Consider the following 16,581-nt stretch of genomic DNA (forward strand, 5'->3'; position numbering starts at 1 on the left):
CCCCCCCCCCCCCCGTTCCTTGTTCCCTGACCGGGCACCCCCTCTAGAGACCCCTGTCCCTAATCACCCACAGGACCCCACCTCCTGCCCAACCCCTCTGGTCCCTGTCACCTGACCTCTCCGACCCCTATTCACACCCCCTACCCCTTGACAGGCACTCACTGGCAGCAGCGGGAAGTGGAGCAATGTGGCCCCAGCCCGCTCCACTCCGCCACCTCCCAGCCGCGGAGCTCTACTTCCCATCGCCGGTGAGTGCAGGGAGGTTGGGGAAAGGACGCCCTCCGCACTCACTGGCAGCAGGAAATGGAGCGACACGTCCCCAGCCTGCTCTGCTTTCCATGCCCTGGCCCCAGCCATGTCGCTGAGTGGGAGGAGGGGGTTTGGGAAAGGTCCCACACTCATCTGCGGCGGGAAGCGGAGCGCCGCGGCTGGGAGCTGGCAGAGTGAAGCGGGCTGGGGCTGGGCTGCTCTGCTTCTGCCACTACCGGTGAGTGCGGGGGTGGCGGGGGGGGAGAGGAAGACCCCTTTCCCCCAAACCCCCTCCCCTGAGCGACACGGCTGGGGCGGTGGCAAGGGAAGTGGAATGGGCTGCTCCCGACCCCCTGCTAATCCCCCAGGCCACTCTGGGGCCCCCAAAAGTGCCCCCCAAGCTCCTGCCTCCCAGACCCTTGGGGGGAGAGCCCCTGACCGCCCCCCGAGATCCTCTGCCCCTTATCCAACCCCTCGGTCTTGGGCCTGGCCCAGCCCGGCACCCTTTACCGCGTTGTATGCGAACCCATCATATTGGATTGCATTATGTCAGGGTAGAGGTGTATTTGTTTTCAACATTACATCAGCGTCATGGAAAGTCTTTTACCTCCTTGTTACTAACAATATAATTTTATTTATATTTTTATTATTATATTATTATAAATATTATATTTATTAGAAAGGAAAGAGCTCCATTATGTCAGTCTGTCCCCAATTCTATATAATGCAGTGTTGCTTTGTGCGGACACTTAAAAAGTGCTTAAGGCCCAGATCCTCAAAGGTATTGGTGCTTAATTCCTACTGTGGAGTGACTTGCCTAAATACCTTTCTAGATCTCAGCCTAAGTTTTAATTTTGACTGGCCTAGGCCTAAACACTTAGTGTAGCAAAATTTTTCCTGACATTTAGCATAGATTTTGTATTCCTTAATTACATCCAATAATACCTAGTTAATAATCACCTGATACTGCTTGTCACCACACTGGTGTCTCGTGCTGGGCCTTTCTGGAATTAGCTCAGTCCCAGCGGGTGCGCCCTCAGGTGGTGGTGGCTTTCCTGTCCTCACCTGCAGACTTGTTACAGCTCCTTCCTCTGGGCATCTGCTTCAGTCCTCTGACTGTGTCACCATCCGGTTCCCCCCCTTCCGGGGGACTCCTCCAGTAAGAGTCCAACCACTCCTTGCAGCAGCTTGGCTGGGTAGGGGCACCCACTACTCTGGGTCTCAGCCCAGGGACCCTGTGAACAGCAACTTCCTGATGCCTCTTCCTTCCAGCTCACTGTCTTTATTCCCTGGGCCACTTCCCCACAGTCTCAGTTCCTTTTGCTCCTGCCTCTGGCTCCAACTCCCTTTGCCCTCTTCCCAGGGCCTTGAATCTGTAAGTCCTGGTGTAACACCGACAGACCCAGGTTGTCGGCAGGTGGGATCCAACCAGGGACCTCTGGAGCTTAGTGCATGAGCCTCTACTGCATGAGCTAAAAGCCAGCTGGCTGACTGTTTGCTAAGACTGTAGAGCAGACTCATTTTATCCTCTCTCTCTAAGTTGTCTTGGTGCCACTAAATGGGACAGAATATCACAGCCACAAAGTGTGTGGGTTACATACTTCCCCTAGCTGAGGAAGCATGTCCTGAGCTTCAGAGACTTCCCAGTTGAAATCCTGGACGAGCCCCCACTTGTAAAACCGACAGGCCCTGGTCGGCGGTGGCTAGGATCGAATCTGGAATCTCTGGAGCTTAGTGCAGAGCTGCATTGCTCTCAAAACAGTCTGGAGAATTAATTGAGGTTCTGAGTCCCCTTTGCTCTGGAGAGGAAATTCTTCATCCCTTTTTCTGGAGTGGCTTTATTTCCCCCCTATGTGCAGCCAACCAACTACTCTGACCAATGAACAGTGGGGCAGAGCCTGGACTTGTACCACCCCTCTCCACCACTTCCTGGCCACCTGCTTAACAGGGGAGTATCCGGCAAGTAGGTTCTGCTCTCTCACCTGTGGCTGGAGTCACAGGGAGAGGCTGGAGTCACAGGCAGAGCAGGGTCGAGCAGGAGAGAAAAGGGCCTTATTTTTCCACACTTTCCTGTGTAACTGAGGAAGGGTTGTGACAACAGAGCTCTCCAGAGGCTCATTTTAATAATTCTGCATTTTCAACTATTCTATAAAATGCACCTTCAGGCAGACACCAAGCCTGGCAAATTTCAGCCTCATAGGTGAATGTTGTAAACATTTCAGAGAAGCAGGTCTTACAGAAAACTTTACTTGTACTAACCATGTTAAGGAATAGTAATCTGTTGTACAGTACAGAAGCTGTACTGAACTGCTCACTCTAGCTAGTCTCCTATCTAATGATGGGAAAGGCTTGCTTTGAAATTTGGTAAGCTATAGCATTTTAAAGATTATTTATTTGAATTACTGTAGTGCCTAGACGCTTTGATTGAGAACACAGCCCCCTTTCCCTAGGCACTGTATAAACTCCTAGTAAGAGATGGACCCTGACCCAAAAAGCTGACAGTTTACATAAAAAAAATGGAGAAAGCGACAGGGGAAAGAGAGGCACAAAAAAGTGAATTTACTTGCTGGAGGTCACACAGAAAGTCAGTGGCGGAGCTGGGATTAGAATCCAGGGCTCTTGATTTCCAGTACAATGCCCTAAACGCCAGGCCATGCTGCTTCTCTTATTTCTATTCTGCTATGAAAACATTTATCTTTTCCTATTCTTGGTTGTGATAGGTGCCAGGTATAACACTGCAGAATCTAGGGTAGTGGAGGTCTTCCCCAAGATCAAAAATATTGTTTCTTTAATATGTCATTTTATACCACATTCTCAAGATTGCTCCTGTCATAAATAGATAGCTAAGGGTTAATGTTTCTTTTACCTGTAAAGGGTTAACAAAGGGAACCAAACACCTGACCAGAGGACCAATCAGGAAACTGGATTTTTCAAAGCCAGGGAGGGAATTTTTGGACTCTGAGTCTTTTGTTTGTCTCTCAGCTATGAGAAGCTTCTTTCTTCTTCTAATCTTCTGTGTCCAACTTGTAAGTACAGGTAGAAAAACAATATAGGCTTTTATGTTGTTTTGGGTGTATTTACATGTGTGTAACTTGCTGGAATGTTTCAAATTGGATATCTTTTTGAATCAGACTGTTTATTCATATTTTCTTATAAGCAATAGCCCTGTATTGTCATCTTGATACAGAGAATATATTTTATGTCTTTTTTCTTTCTTTTTTTATATAAAGCTTTCTTTTTAAAACCTGTTTGAGTTTTTTCTCTGGTTAAGGAGAAAGGAAAGACAGGGGGAGGGGAAACACTACGCTCTGTGTTTAACTCTCCTAGTGTCCCAGGCGGGAAGAAGCTAAGGGGGGGAGAGAGATAGAATCTCTTCTGTTTCCTTGTATTTGGGGTTTGTCTCTTTGTGGAATAGAGGAGACATGCTTCTTGGTATTGTGATGTAAAGAGATTGCATCAATACTCCCAGGTTAGCCCAGAGAGGAAAGTCTGGGTGGGAGAGAGAGAGGGAAGGGAAGTGGGTTATTTCCCTTTGTTGTAGGCTCAGGGTTTCTGAGTCTTGGGGTCCCTCCAGGGAAGGTTTTGGGGAGACCAGAGGGGGCCAAAACCCTGGAAATTTTGGATGGTGGCAGCGAGATCAGATCCAAGCTGGTAATAAGCTTGGGGGAGTTTCATACAAGCACCCAGATTTTGGACGCTAAGGTCCAGATTTGGGAGAAAGGCTTATGATAGCTTCTAAATCTTGTTTTTGTGCATTGGGAAAGCACTGTTGACATAACATCAGCATAGCTGAATTGGGTATCTATAGATATCTATAGAGGTTGGGTATCAAAATCCGCTAGTAAGACATTTGGTCCAATGAGAGAGCTCCATTTTTTCTCTGTTATTTAAGAATTAATGACAGCTTTTTTTGAAAAAAATGTTTGTATAGAATCCAGGAATCTTCATTAAATTATTAGCATTGGTTCATGTAATTAAATAATAGTTTTCTTTATATTATGGTTTACATCTCTACTTCCATGAAGTCTGGAGCTGTTCATTGATGTTGTTTCATTAAAATGTGTTATATTGGATAACAAGTATACTGTATATAAATAAACTAATAACCTCTTAATTTTTAGGGCAGATATTCATATATTGGTCCATGTGGAGGACAAGACTGTTCGGTTTGCCAGTGCTTTCCTGAAAAGGGATCAAGAGTAAGTGATTTAATATAACTATAATTGTTATTGCAAAATATTGCTCATTTTGTGTACATCTCTCATTTAAGATCATTAGGGCTGATGAGCATTGGGACCTCAAAAAAGCAAGTCCCAATGTGGCAAGATAGGAAACAGATCTAAATCTGCCTATTGGTGTGAAGTACAAGCACTTACAATATCAAAGACCATAGGTCTGCCCAAAACCCTAGACAGATTAGCACGCAGAGAAGGTAGGGTCGTAATAACATAACTTTCATTTTAAAGTGATTAGAGACTTCTCAGGATGAGCAGGACAATTAGAAAAACGTCATTTTAAGGGATCTTCAGTTTGGAATCTGTCCACCTTCTCAGATGTCCTCTGAATGGCCAGTCAAAGGAGACTGTCTTTTCCATTTTATAATTGTATTTTTGCAGAAACTTTGGTTCTTTTTTATCTTCATGTTGATCTGAAATTTGTTTTGCTTCTAATCTTTTATTGCCTTTTCATGATTTTCAGAGCACTAGATAAGTGTCCTAGGTATAAGAAAATTTGAGCTATTTCATTGTATTGGAATTAAAATGTGAAATTCAGCAGGTGTGGTTTTTTAGCTAATATTGGTTAGGACTAGTAATTTAAGTATCTCCTTAGACAGAGATGTTACATAGTTACTCACTAGGTATGAATATTGAAATGCTACCAGTTTTTGGCAGTTTATACAAGTTGCTATTTGTTTATAGGTATTTGGGCCTGCTGTTACTGGTTTATAAATTTGATAAAGACAAGGTAGATGAGGTCAATTTTTTATTGGATGCACATCTGTTGGTGGAAGGTATACTTTCCCGTATACTATATAGAAATATTGTTATAATATGATTATAGCATATCTAAAATATATTTTATGCAAGATGGGTCTTGTGCGGTATCATTGGAAAGGTTATGGTTTATTGAATATTATCCTATTTGTACGCATGTATCATTTTTGTATCTGAAATTAGGAATATTGATTATACATCTGTACTACAAAAGTGTTTGCATCTGGAAAACACCCACCAGAGAAAATACAATCAGTCTGGCTGGTTAGCTGGGGACAAGTCACTGACCCACTAAGGAGGACAATAGGTCTTTGAAGATGCTAATGTCCTACCTTCCTGAGAAATTTCCTGGGGTGCTCCAAACAGCCTTTGACTCATGTCTGCTTTGACACTGCAGGATCATGTGATCATGTCACCTGGTACTCGACTCCATGATAGAATACCAGTATTTTTCCACTTGGGGAAAGGGGGAACCACACTGGAAAACAAAGGATTCCCGCCATATGTAAATTCTATTTAAGACAGGGGGTGAGATGATCGGGGTTCATTCTTCACTGAATCCCTGCCCAGGATGACTGCTGGAAACATCTAAGAAACAAAAACAAGGTTGGGGGATGGGGAAGGACTGAGCCCAGGCTGGAAAAAGTGTCTGGCCTGTAAAAGAAATACCTAGAGTTTTAAGCTGCAAGCAAAAGCAGCCTGTCTTCAAGAACCACGGCAATCTGCTACAAACACTTAGGATGAGAAATGAATACTTGTAGCCAGTTTCTTTAGTGTACTAAGCTTAGTTTGCTTGTTTGTTTTATTTGCTCAGTAATCTGCTTTGATCTGTTTACTATCCCTTATAATTACTGAAAATATATCTTTTGTAGTTAATAGATTTGTTTTTGTTTTCTCTAAAACCAGTTTGTGGAATTCATAACTGGTGAGGGAAGGGAAAGCTGTGCATATCTTCCTGCACATTGTCGGAGGGGGCGAATTTCATGAGCTTACGCTGTACAGTTCTCTTTGCAGTGCAAGACAATATAGTTCTGGATTTGCACCCCAGAGGGCGTATGCACTTCAGTGATGGGCAATTCCCTAGTTGAGTCTTCCCATGCAGAGCTGATTTCAGTGTCTGTGTGCTTCTGCAGCTGAGTGTGGCTCTAACTGTGTGTGCGCTGGAGGAGGCTTGAGGGCCTGGCTCAGCAGGACAGTGTAGGGGAGCCCAGGTTGGTGGAACATGCAGGCTCAGTGATACTCCAGTATATTAGATGGCACCCTGCAGTGGGGGGCAACCTGTCACAGAAGGTATACATTTTCAAGCTACACAGAAGCTTTTCTTCAGGTCTGGGGAAGGAAGTGGAGCATCTGAACTAAATACACATTGGGACAGCTTGTTAAGCAGAAGGGGTAACACATCTGAGTTGAACACTTGAAATGAAGTTGGCAGTGGGGGTTAGATTGTTATACAGAAAAGGTGTGAAGTGGGAAATAAGAGTAGCAGGCAGGGTGGTGTGTTACAAATTGTTGTAAAGAGCTATAAAACCAGGGTTCCTGTTAAGTCCATGGATTTTGGTTATGAATGTAAATTCCCAGGCTTGCCTTTTGAAGGTATTGTGCAGGTTTCATTTGAGGACAAGTATTGAAAGATCAGATATGGAGTGATTGCTTTGTGAAAAATGTTTGCCTGTGGTTTGTCTTTTATCATTTTTCTGTATGAGTTCATTAGAGAGCATAGTGATTGTCTGGTTTCATCTGCATAGTTTTTACTGAGATACCCCATGTGATGTGATAAACATGTATAGGACCCAGGAATGATGAAAGGTGTGATGTGGGGACTATTGGTCATCATAGTCATGGAGATATGTTCACAGGTTCTGCATCTGTTGTTCAGGCAGGGTCTGGTGCTGCTTAGAGGTGGTGTGTCCCAGTTGGTGAGGAGCTTTCTTCTTCTGATGAGCTTAGCAAAGTTGGGGGTTTGTTTGAAGGCCAGAAGATGGGAGAAAAGATTTCTTTTAGGATGTGGTCCCCATCAAGTATGGGTTACAATTGTTTGTTACCTATATGGGTTCCAGTGTGGTATGGTAGGTAACAGCTAAGGATGTGCAGTCAGTAGTTTTGGTTTTTTTTCTTGGTCTGTCTGGGGTGGTTGCTGGAGCTGTGGAGGTAAGTGCCATCATTGGTGGGTTTCTTGTAAACAGCTGTCTGCATTGTTCCATTGTTTAAGATAATTGTGGTGTCTAGGAAGTTGATGCTGCTATGGGAGTTAAATGGATGGGTGGTGGTGGTTGAAGTTGTGGTGGAAATCTGTGAGGGAGTTTAGGTTGCCTGTCCAGAAGATGAAAATTTCATCAATGTAGCTCAGGTATGTCATTGGTTGATGGTGCATTTTCCCAGAAATTCTTCCTTGAGGTGGCTATGAAAAGGATGGCATAGTGGGGCACCATCCTAGTACTCCTGGCTGTTCCCATGGTTTGGACAAAGGGTTTATTGTTGAATGTGAGGTTGTTGTGTATGAGAATAAAATGGATAAGTTTGGCAATGTATTTTGACAATGTAAAGCTTAAGTTAGGAGTGTGATTGAGTTAGGCAATTCAGAGAGTAATGTAGGACTATTGATTTGGGATTGGATACACATGCTGTTGTGCAATACAGTATACTTAATATGTTTCAGTGTAACTGTAGCTATATACTTTACTTCTATCACAAGTCAATTGTGGCAGAGCTCCGACTTTGTCCCCATGGGTCCCAAGCTTCTAGGTGGCATATGCTAGCCTCAGTGGCTTACTGCAACCCTCCACATATCCCTTCTCTCTCTCTAGGGCCAGGGATACAGTCTACTGAGCCCTCTTCATCATAAGCAAGCAAGGAGGTTGATGAGAGAACTCCCACAGTCTCTGTTGTCCCTGGGGACTTGTTTCAGAACAGTTTAGCCCCCTGTCCTGACAGGGGCCTGACTTCCCCTCCTAGAAGGTGTTCCTCTAGTGGTGGGTTGGGGGGAATCCAGGCCCATCCTCTGCTCTGGGTTCCAGCCCAGGGACTCTAATGGTAGTAGCTGTTGGTAGCCAACCTTTCACTGCCAGAGTTGCTATATTTCCCTGGGCCACTTCCCCACAGCTCTCCTGCTTCTCCCTTCTTTACTCTTACTTTAAGGTTCCCTTACCAATGACTTGAGGTTGTCTTCATTAACCAGCCCTTCAGCTGCACTTCCTCTCCTCTGGCTCTTCTCTGCCTGACTGGAGTCTTTTATAGTATCAGAGGGGCCTTAATTAGAGTCAGGTGGTCACATTAGCTTAATAGCCTCACTTGACTCTTTGCTGGTTAATTGGAGTCAGGTGTTTTCATTAGCCTGGAGCAGCCCCTGCTTGGTCAGTCAGGGAACAGAAAACTGTTAATCCAGTGGCCAGTATATCCACCTTCTGCTACTCTGCTGTACCGAACAGTCCTGGGTCTATCACACAATATTATATGCAAATTGTGTAATTTAAGCCAGCACATGCACTGAAAGATGCAAACTGTACTAGGAAATGCCAGGAGGAATCCCAGCTAGAATCTCAGAGAATGCATGCTACAGCACTAACATTACTATCCTTTCAGCTCTTGCTCCTTTCTGCTTCCAGCAAGCTCTGCTAGCCAATGTGGAAGGGGTTCACTGCCCTTTCCCTGTGTCTCCCTATGCCCTTAAGGGCTCAGACCAACTTCCATTAAAAGAAGGACTCTCACTCCCTGCTCCCCCATACACCAGCATAAGGACAGGTACAGTTGAACTCTAGGGACCATTTGAGGATCCCACTCCATATTTTGAATTTTATGGAGTAAGTATTTAAATACTTATGAGAAAAAAATAAAACCACAACTGACATGAACGACCGGCCTTGCAGGCAACCTCAGCAGTGTGACTAAGGACTGAATGAGCATGGAGTCTGAACTCTTCCCCTCTGACTCATAGATAGTCCCCAGGATTAAGGCTCATTCACAGGATGATGCAAGGAAACATTCACTGCCACTTTCCATACTTGTACTTATTCAGAAGACTTCAGCCTCCTGAGCTGTCAATCTCGGATCTTTCCATATTTTTTAAAGTAAAATGTAACATTTAATCCATTTCTGTTTCTTTCCCAGAAAGGTTTTACCTCATTCTCTTCTAACATCTAAAACTGTCAGGTCGAGACATTTCTAAACTGGAAAGGAAATAAAACATTGCAAATGAGCTCTAATTAATATAAGAAAACAACATAAGAATAGCTATCACTGTAATGACTAACTACAGAACCAGTTTCTCCAAACTGGTTCTGTAGCTTGCTAACTACAGAACCAGTTTTTCCTCCCTTGGTTTTCACAGCTCAACTGCTAGAACAGGGCCTCATCCTCCCTGATTGAACTAACCTTGTTATCTCTAGCTTGCTTGCTAGCATATATATACCTGCCCCTGGAAATTTCCACCACATTCATCTGACGAAGCATTCACCCACGAAAGCTCATGATCCAAAACCTCTGTTAGTCTATAAGGTGCCACAGGATTCTCTGCTGCTTTTACAGATTCAGACTAACACGCTACCCCTCTGATACTTGTAATGACTAAATAATTATTTATTCATAAGTTACTGGAAGGGCACATCCTCCTTTTCACTATAAATATTATGCAATAGTGGATTAAAACTACATTGTACCCAAGTCCACTAGAGCAGTCACCATGTATGCTAGTTGCACCAGCTGGGTCAGTCCCATTGCTCCAAGCTATTGCCTGTCCCTTTTTTAGGTTCTTGTTGCAAATTAAGGCAGACACCAGAGAATCAGAATGCATCTTCTTGGGCGCTGTACTGATAGCAGTGAGCTTATATGCTCTGCTGCCTGATGATCACTGATGCTCTGACCCTGGATTCTACCCTGATCCATTCTAGACTGTGTCTGTACTATTGTCCTCTGTGCTATAGGATTTTCATAATATGGGAGCTAACATATTTCATACTTCAGTAATAGTATGATAACTTTGAGTTACCCTGGGAGATCTATTTATGGGGATTAACAGCATCCACAGTCTCTCTTAGTGTTACTGAGTATCATGGTTTGGATAAAATAAAGACTGATTTGAAATGTCATTTAAAAACCAAACTTTGTCAAAATACCATGGGAGAAGATTCTTGAACTGTGTCTGCTAGAAGCTAGAAGTTGTACTAATTCTTTCTCAAGAACCTCTCCAAAGTTTTTGTCCATACCAAACCTCTGAACCTTTTAGGGGTATAATCAGCACTAGTACCAAGGTTTCTAGATATTCAGTGAGGTTGCTGTCACTATGTTCCGTATTGAATATACTGTAAACAATAGACATTTTAAAAAGAAAATTGAATACAATTAAGCAGCTGTAAATCTGTGAGAATTGCATTGTGTGATGTAACAACTTTGAAATCTATATACTACTTGAAGGATTCCCTCAAATGTAATAAACTTATATTTCATATAGCTATTACCATTAACCTTTATGCAGGCAGCAAAAGCATCCACTTTATGGACGATAGCTACAGTAAACGTCAGTTGAGACAGACAATGTATTGGAAGAATGAGATCCTGATATGTACATATTTTCTGAAATAACATATTGCATAGATTTATATTGTGCGGAATAATTTTAAATCTTCCCCTCTCCCCAACGTACAGTCTTGCTTATTTTGGGAGGTATGTCACTGCATACAGTAAACCAACAAACCTTTGTTTTTCTCTTTAAACTTTGGCACACTGACTGTGTTTGGTGCCTGTTTGGATTTTGTGAAGGCTGCTGATTATAAAGTAACAAAAATGTGTATCTTATTTCTGAAGTTTGCTCTCCAGAAGCCAAAATATCAAATTTTTATTTACATTTCACTCTGAATTTGCTGGAGATACCATCTGTTATTCTTCCTCAGTCCTTCTACTGGGATGCAAAAACAAGAGATGAGCATTGAAATCCCTTAGTGTGGTACAGTAGGTAACCCTCTCCAAAATGTACATGTCAGAAGTAAACATCTTATCAAATATGTCTATTTATTCCAGTTTAGTTAGGGGCAACACAGTAGAGCTCAATTGTTTATCACAAATTTTTCCCATGTTCAGTATCGCACCTCAGACAGACTGTCTGGTAAAGACAAAGATATTTTTCAGTTTCAGAGTCCTAAGTTAACCAGTATTAAATATATCAGCTTTTCACAGGAGCTTAGATTTCACTCAGCCCGCAAAGACACCAGGCTTTTTTCAATCTCTGTTTTGCTCTAACACCCATTGTATATACTGACAAAACAGTGGGTCAAACTCACCACTGATGTAAGCAGGCATAACTCCGTGTTAGCCAATAAAGTTGTACCTATTTACACTAGTGATGAATTTGGATTGGTGCCTTTACGCTGAGATACTCTGCTATAATATATATATATATATATATATATATATATATATATATATATATATATATAGTCTACATTATCTAAAACTAAAAAATGAGTTTTGGGTTAGTTTATATTTTCTCAAACTAAACTGAACCAAAACTAAGATTCAGGGGGTACCAGTTTGAACCACCAAGTTCAGACTGTTATAATTAACCCTACTTTACTAACAGGAAAAATAGTTTTGACCCAGCTAAATGAAATTATAAATAAAGCATCCTAGTGCTGAAGGCGGGTCCTTGACCTGAACTGGCTTATGCAATATAGACCTGCTGACAATGCCCATTTGGATGTTTTTGTTTTGTTTTTGTAATGTATGGAGGTGATATAACCGATCCCAAGTAAGGTTCCAGTTTCAAAGTAGAATTTCAAAGGATTCACTACACTTTTCAGTTCACTTGGTATGCAGATCTCAATACTCATTCTATATCCGTAAGTAAGGGATCTGTCCTGAAAGAAGGCAAAAAATAGGAATCACGTCTTTACTTTGGAGGAAATTATTGTCTGGTTATTTACTAAAACATTTCCAGGCTTTACTTTGACCCCTTTGTCTTGGCATGACCTTCTGGTTATTACAGTATATGTTGAAATATTTAATGATTTCTCATTTTGATAGTCTGGTTACAATTCTATACATCATTGTTTTCTAATACCTTCCGAGTGGGTACCTATTGCTATAAAAAGAAGGTAAAATACTTAAGGTTTCATACCTTATCTTTGGTAAAACATACGGAAGAACAGATGGCCTAGAAAATTCTGTATCATTCATTTTATGTAGAGTCCTCTTAAATTCTCAACTTGAGGAGAGGAAATTTGGGGACTGCAGAGTGCAGGTGCTGCAGCCTCTAAATCTTGTGGATCCCAGGATTGATATTGGCCTCACTCTAGTACCAGTTGCACTCCTCCAAGGCTATATGAATTCCTTATGATTTGTGCTGCCACGGTCTTACACCTTCATGACCCCACCAGATTTGCTCATCTCACTGCAGAGCATGCCATGGAGTTAATGTGGTCCCCCTACCCAAGACGTCCTGTTTCCCAGAGCCCCAGTCCCATCTATTTTTAAATGCCGGTTGGGGCTCAGAACTCTGGGTGGGAAAGCAATAGCCTAGTTGCTGATGTTTGTTTACAAATCATAAATAGGCTTGAATTTAGAGAGACAAATGATCAAAGTTCATGTGTGAGATAAAAGCTGTGTTTATTTGACTTGTTCTCCATTAAACAGCATGGGATAGTTTGCAAGAAAACAGGTTTTTCATGGAAAGCAATCAGTAAAATGGGTTGTTTTTTAGCCTGTTTTCATTAAGTAGTTAGTTTATAAACCAGTACAATCTGAAGCAAACTTCAAAAATTTAACTGTAGAATTAGGAAGGGTAGAGTTTAGAGAATATCAAGAAATTATTTTCCTGTGTTCATTACTGAGTTTCTGGTTGACTAGTCTGAAAAACACAAATGCTTGATCCAAAGTCCACTGAAATCCATGGAAAGATTTTCACTGACTTCAGAAGTGTTTTGGATGAGGCCCATGTATAGTAAAAGGTTATTGTAGTTACATGGATTTTGTCACAGAGATTTAGGAGGCTTTTGGGGTTCAGCTAAGGATTCAAGGACTGATTGTCTTTAACTGGACTTTCAAGACATCTCTAAATGATTAGTGCCTAGTGAAAAGTCTGGCCTGGTCCTCGATTCTTGCAGAATCTGTTTTTAAACACAAGGTATCTGTGGGTAAACTTCTCTGATGATCTATTTTTTCTTTGTGCTCTGCACAGTTAGGGCTGTTTGTCGTGTGGTAAGAACACACATGGCTTTTTACATCTCATGCTCCACAAGTAAGGCAACCCTGTACTTGATTAGTTAATGTTATGTGCATTCAGTAATGTATTTTAGGTTATAGGTTACATAGATTTGACTAACTAGTGGTTAAGCTTGTTAGCTGGTGCCATTGATCTATCACAGTGGTTTTCAATCTTTTTTATTTGCAAACTCCTAAAAAATTTTAAAGGTGCAGACCGTTTTGGAAATCTTAGACATAGTTTTTGCACCCCAGGTTGAAAACCACTGTTCTCTGTAATGATGACAACCTTTTGTGGACATTTTAGACATAGTCCGCAGACCCCCAGGGGTAGAGACTAAATAATAATTAAATAATATTGGCCCAATTCTCAACTTTGTCATACCCGCTACTTCAGTGTAATGAAATGGTGAACCGGGGCTAATGCTTTTAGCATTTAACTTTACTTTACATTTCTAAAACTGAAGTGCATCTGCTCATAGTGATGTCATTGTTGAATTACAGGTACTTTCTATGCTTCCTTAAAACATGTTTTAATTTGCTTTGTGGCTTTTCTTACTGCACACAAGTGTAGATCAACATGATTTAATTGCAATTAATAGTGACAGGTGAAATATATGTAACTTTGTAAAATTAAGATTGAAGTGAAGCTATCTTCATGCACTGTATGATAGCCTAAAGAAAAGACTAAGGTAACATTTTAGAAGAGAACAGGAGCTTGAAATTAGGCTCCTCCATGTTTAGGTTACTGATATAAGTGGCCTGATTTTTCAGAAGTGCTGAGCACCTGGAAGTTCCCATTGATTTCAAAATCTGTATCTTACTGTTTTTGACATAACATTTACTGGGTATTTATCTCTTTTTTATACAGTGTACCTACTATTAATTATGGCTGGGGTTTTCAGAGGTTTCTAAAGGAGTTAGGCACCCAACTCTCATTGGAAATCAAAGGCGGTTGGGCCACTACCACCATTTTTGCCTGTGAAAAGAAAATCTCCCCCATAAGATGACAGGCTAGGAAGGGTTCTCCTCTGGACAAGGATATCTTGAGAAGTGGGAGCTGAATAAAGGAAGGATGAGCGAAGCAATACCATGGTAATCAAAAATGGAAACAGTGATGGGCATGCTTGAATTAATAGAAACTGTGCTAGGTGGAAGAAAAGAACGGACAAGTGTATCCATGTTAAAGTTCAGATAAAATAGAAGCAGATGGACAAATATCTTGACAGCCTAGTTGCCAGACAGTCTTTTGACAGAGCACGAAAAAACACCAGTATATCCTCCTGCTCGTTGAGAGACGAGACCTACTCATAATGTCCAGACTGTAATCCCTCACTGGTCTTAAAGCCATGAATTGTGGTACAGATCAGCGTGCTGAGTAGATCCACCAATTCTTACATCAGGAGAATGGGCCAAATCACAGGAAAGCTTCAAGGTCTCCTCAGGAGACGTACTGGTCTACTAGTGTGTAGGAATTACTCTTCCTTTATAGCAACTGGGTGTTAAACTTCTGCCTGAGTTTAGAAGGCCTCTTTTCTCCAGAGGGCCTCGTCTGACAGTGCCATTTAATCCCTCTGCAGGTACTGTCTGGCATGGTGCACACGCATCTAATGACTGTGATGCAAATAAACACGGGAAAAGAAAAGTCACTAGTGTAAGTAAAAAAGCAGCTAAGCAGCACATTGCACATTACAGGGATGGAATGTATACTGCACTCACTTGTATAGTACAAGTAAAGAAAAGTTTGTGAATTATATATATATAATTGTCCTTTTAGTGACGCTATGCAATAACCATACAATCATGATTGATATATATTAGGGCTGCAGTCAGGAGTCTCATTTTAGGTTAGATTAAAATGTTTTTTAAATCCAGTTCCCGATTAGATTACATTGACTTTTAAAGACACATTTCTCTTTTATTGTCACCACAGGGCAAAGTTAAGGTTGTTTAGATGTCTCTTAACTGCATTTCCATACCTCAGCATGTTCAAATTTCTTTTAAGGTAACCTTACTTGAATTTCATAGGTTTGCAGTGTTTATTTTGGGGATGATTACTGTAGTCCATAGCCTTTATTCCAAATTACTGATACTTACCCTCATCCTGAACTCCATCTTATTGTAGCTTTTGTCTAAAATAAATAAAATTGCTTTTCCAAATTTAAGAACATATAGTCACACACTGCCAGTTTAAGCAAGGGAAGATCCTAAGTATGAACACAATTCAGTTGCACACACATGGCCATTTGTACATGCAAATACTTGATTTCCATGTGCACATCAGGTATTTGCATGCAAAAATTAGGCAGTGCAATTGTATATGTTTTATTATGCATGCATTCAGGTCAATCCTGCAAATGCTTATGTGTAATTTTAATTGGATCACTAGTCCCTTTGTCAATGGGAATACTCACACAAGTGGAGTTACTGACCTATGTGTTTGCTGGACCACACCCTAAATTTGAAAATCTTCCTGGTTTTTTTTCATGGTGACATTATTCTGCAGACACCAAGTGAGGGGCACTTTTATAAACTGAAAATTAGACAATCACCTTTATAATTAGTTTCCTACTTTGGGACTAGCTTGTGCAACCCTTAATCATGTGGATATGCACTTATTCACATGAGTAGGCGCTCTGAAGTCAATAGCCCTGACTATGCAAAGATTTTTGCATGTGATTAATATTATGCACATGACACTATTTGTGTTAAGTAAGTGCTGCATAACCTCAAGGGTTCTGCAGTCTAGCCTTAGGTTTTAATTGGTAAAATAACCTCTAAGCTATTTTTCATGGTTTTTTCCTCTCACTAAAAAGAATGTAAGCTATTTTGAATTTTCAACTTCTCTGTTGGAGAATGTCTCCAAGTATTTTGTTGAGAAGTTGTCTAATTCAGTAAACATGTATTAAATAGGAGAATATTTTCTGAATTGAAAATTTTAACTGGGAGGAAAATTTGGACTGAAATGCTTTGAAAATTAGATTTTTAAATAGGTAAAATGAATCAGTCTGAAAATGGGTCATAGTTTGCATAAAATAAACTAAAAACTTTACACCAAAACCCAGAAGCCCTATTTATAAAGAAACATTTTAGAAAATGTGCCAAACTTTCCGTCTTTGACAAGTGACTTTCAGCTTCAATTTTCACACCC

The 16,581-nt window shown here is 41.2% G+C and overlaps 1 protein-coding gene across 1 annotated transcript in view; it reads left to right on the plus strand.

Moving 5' to 3' along the window:
- Nucleotides 1-16,581, plus strand: part of COL4A4 (collagen type IV alpha 4 chain) — a gene marked incomplete at its 5' end in the record, with an annotated part of 129,668 nt that overhangs the window by 10,798 nt on the left and 102,289 nt on the right. The window contains one exon of the mRNA XM_075068978.1: nucleotides 4,371-4,448. Within this exon, the coding sequence (XP_074925079.1) occupies nucleotides 4,371-4,448 (78 nt within the window). The remainder of the gene's footprint in view (nucleotides 1-4,370; nucleotides 4,449-16,581) is intronic.

This window comes from Chelonoidis abingdonii, chromosome 8 (assembly GCF_003597395.2).
Source record: "Chelonoidis abingdonii isolate Lonesome George chromosome 8, CheloAbing_2.0, whole genome shotgun sequence".
Lineage (NCBI taxonomy): Eukaryota > Metazoa > Chordata > Testudines > Testudinidae > Chelonoidis > Chelonoidis abingdonii.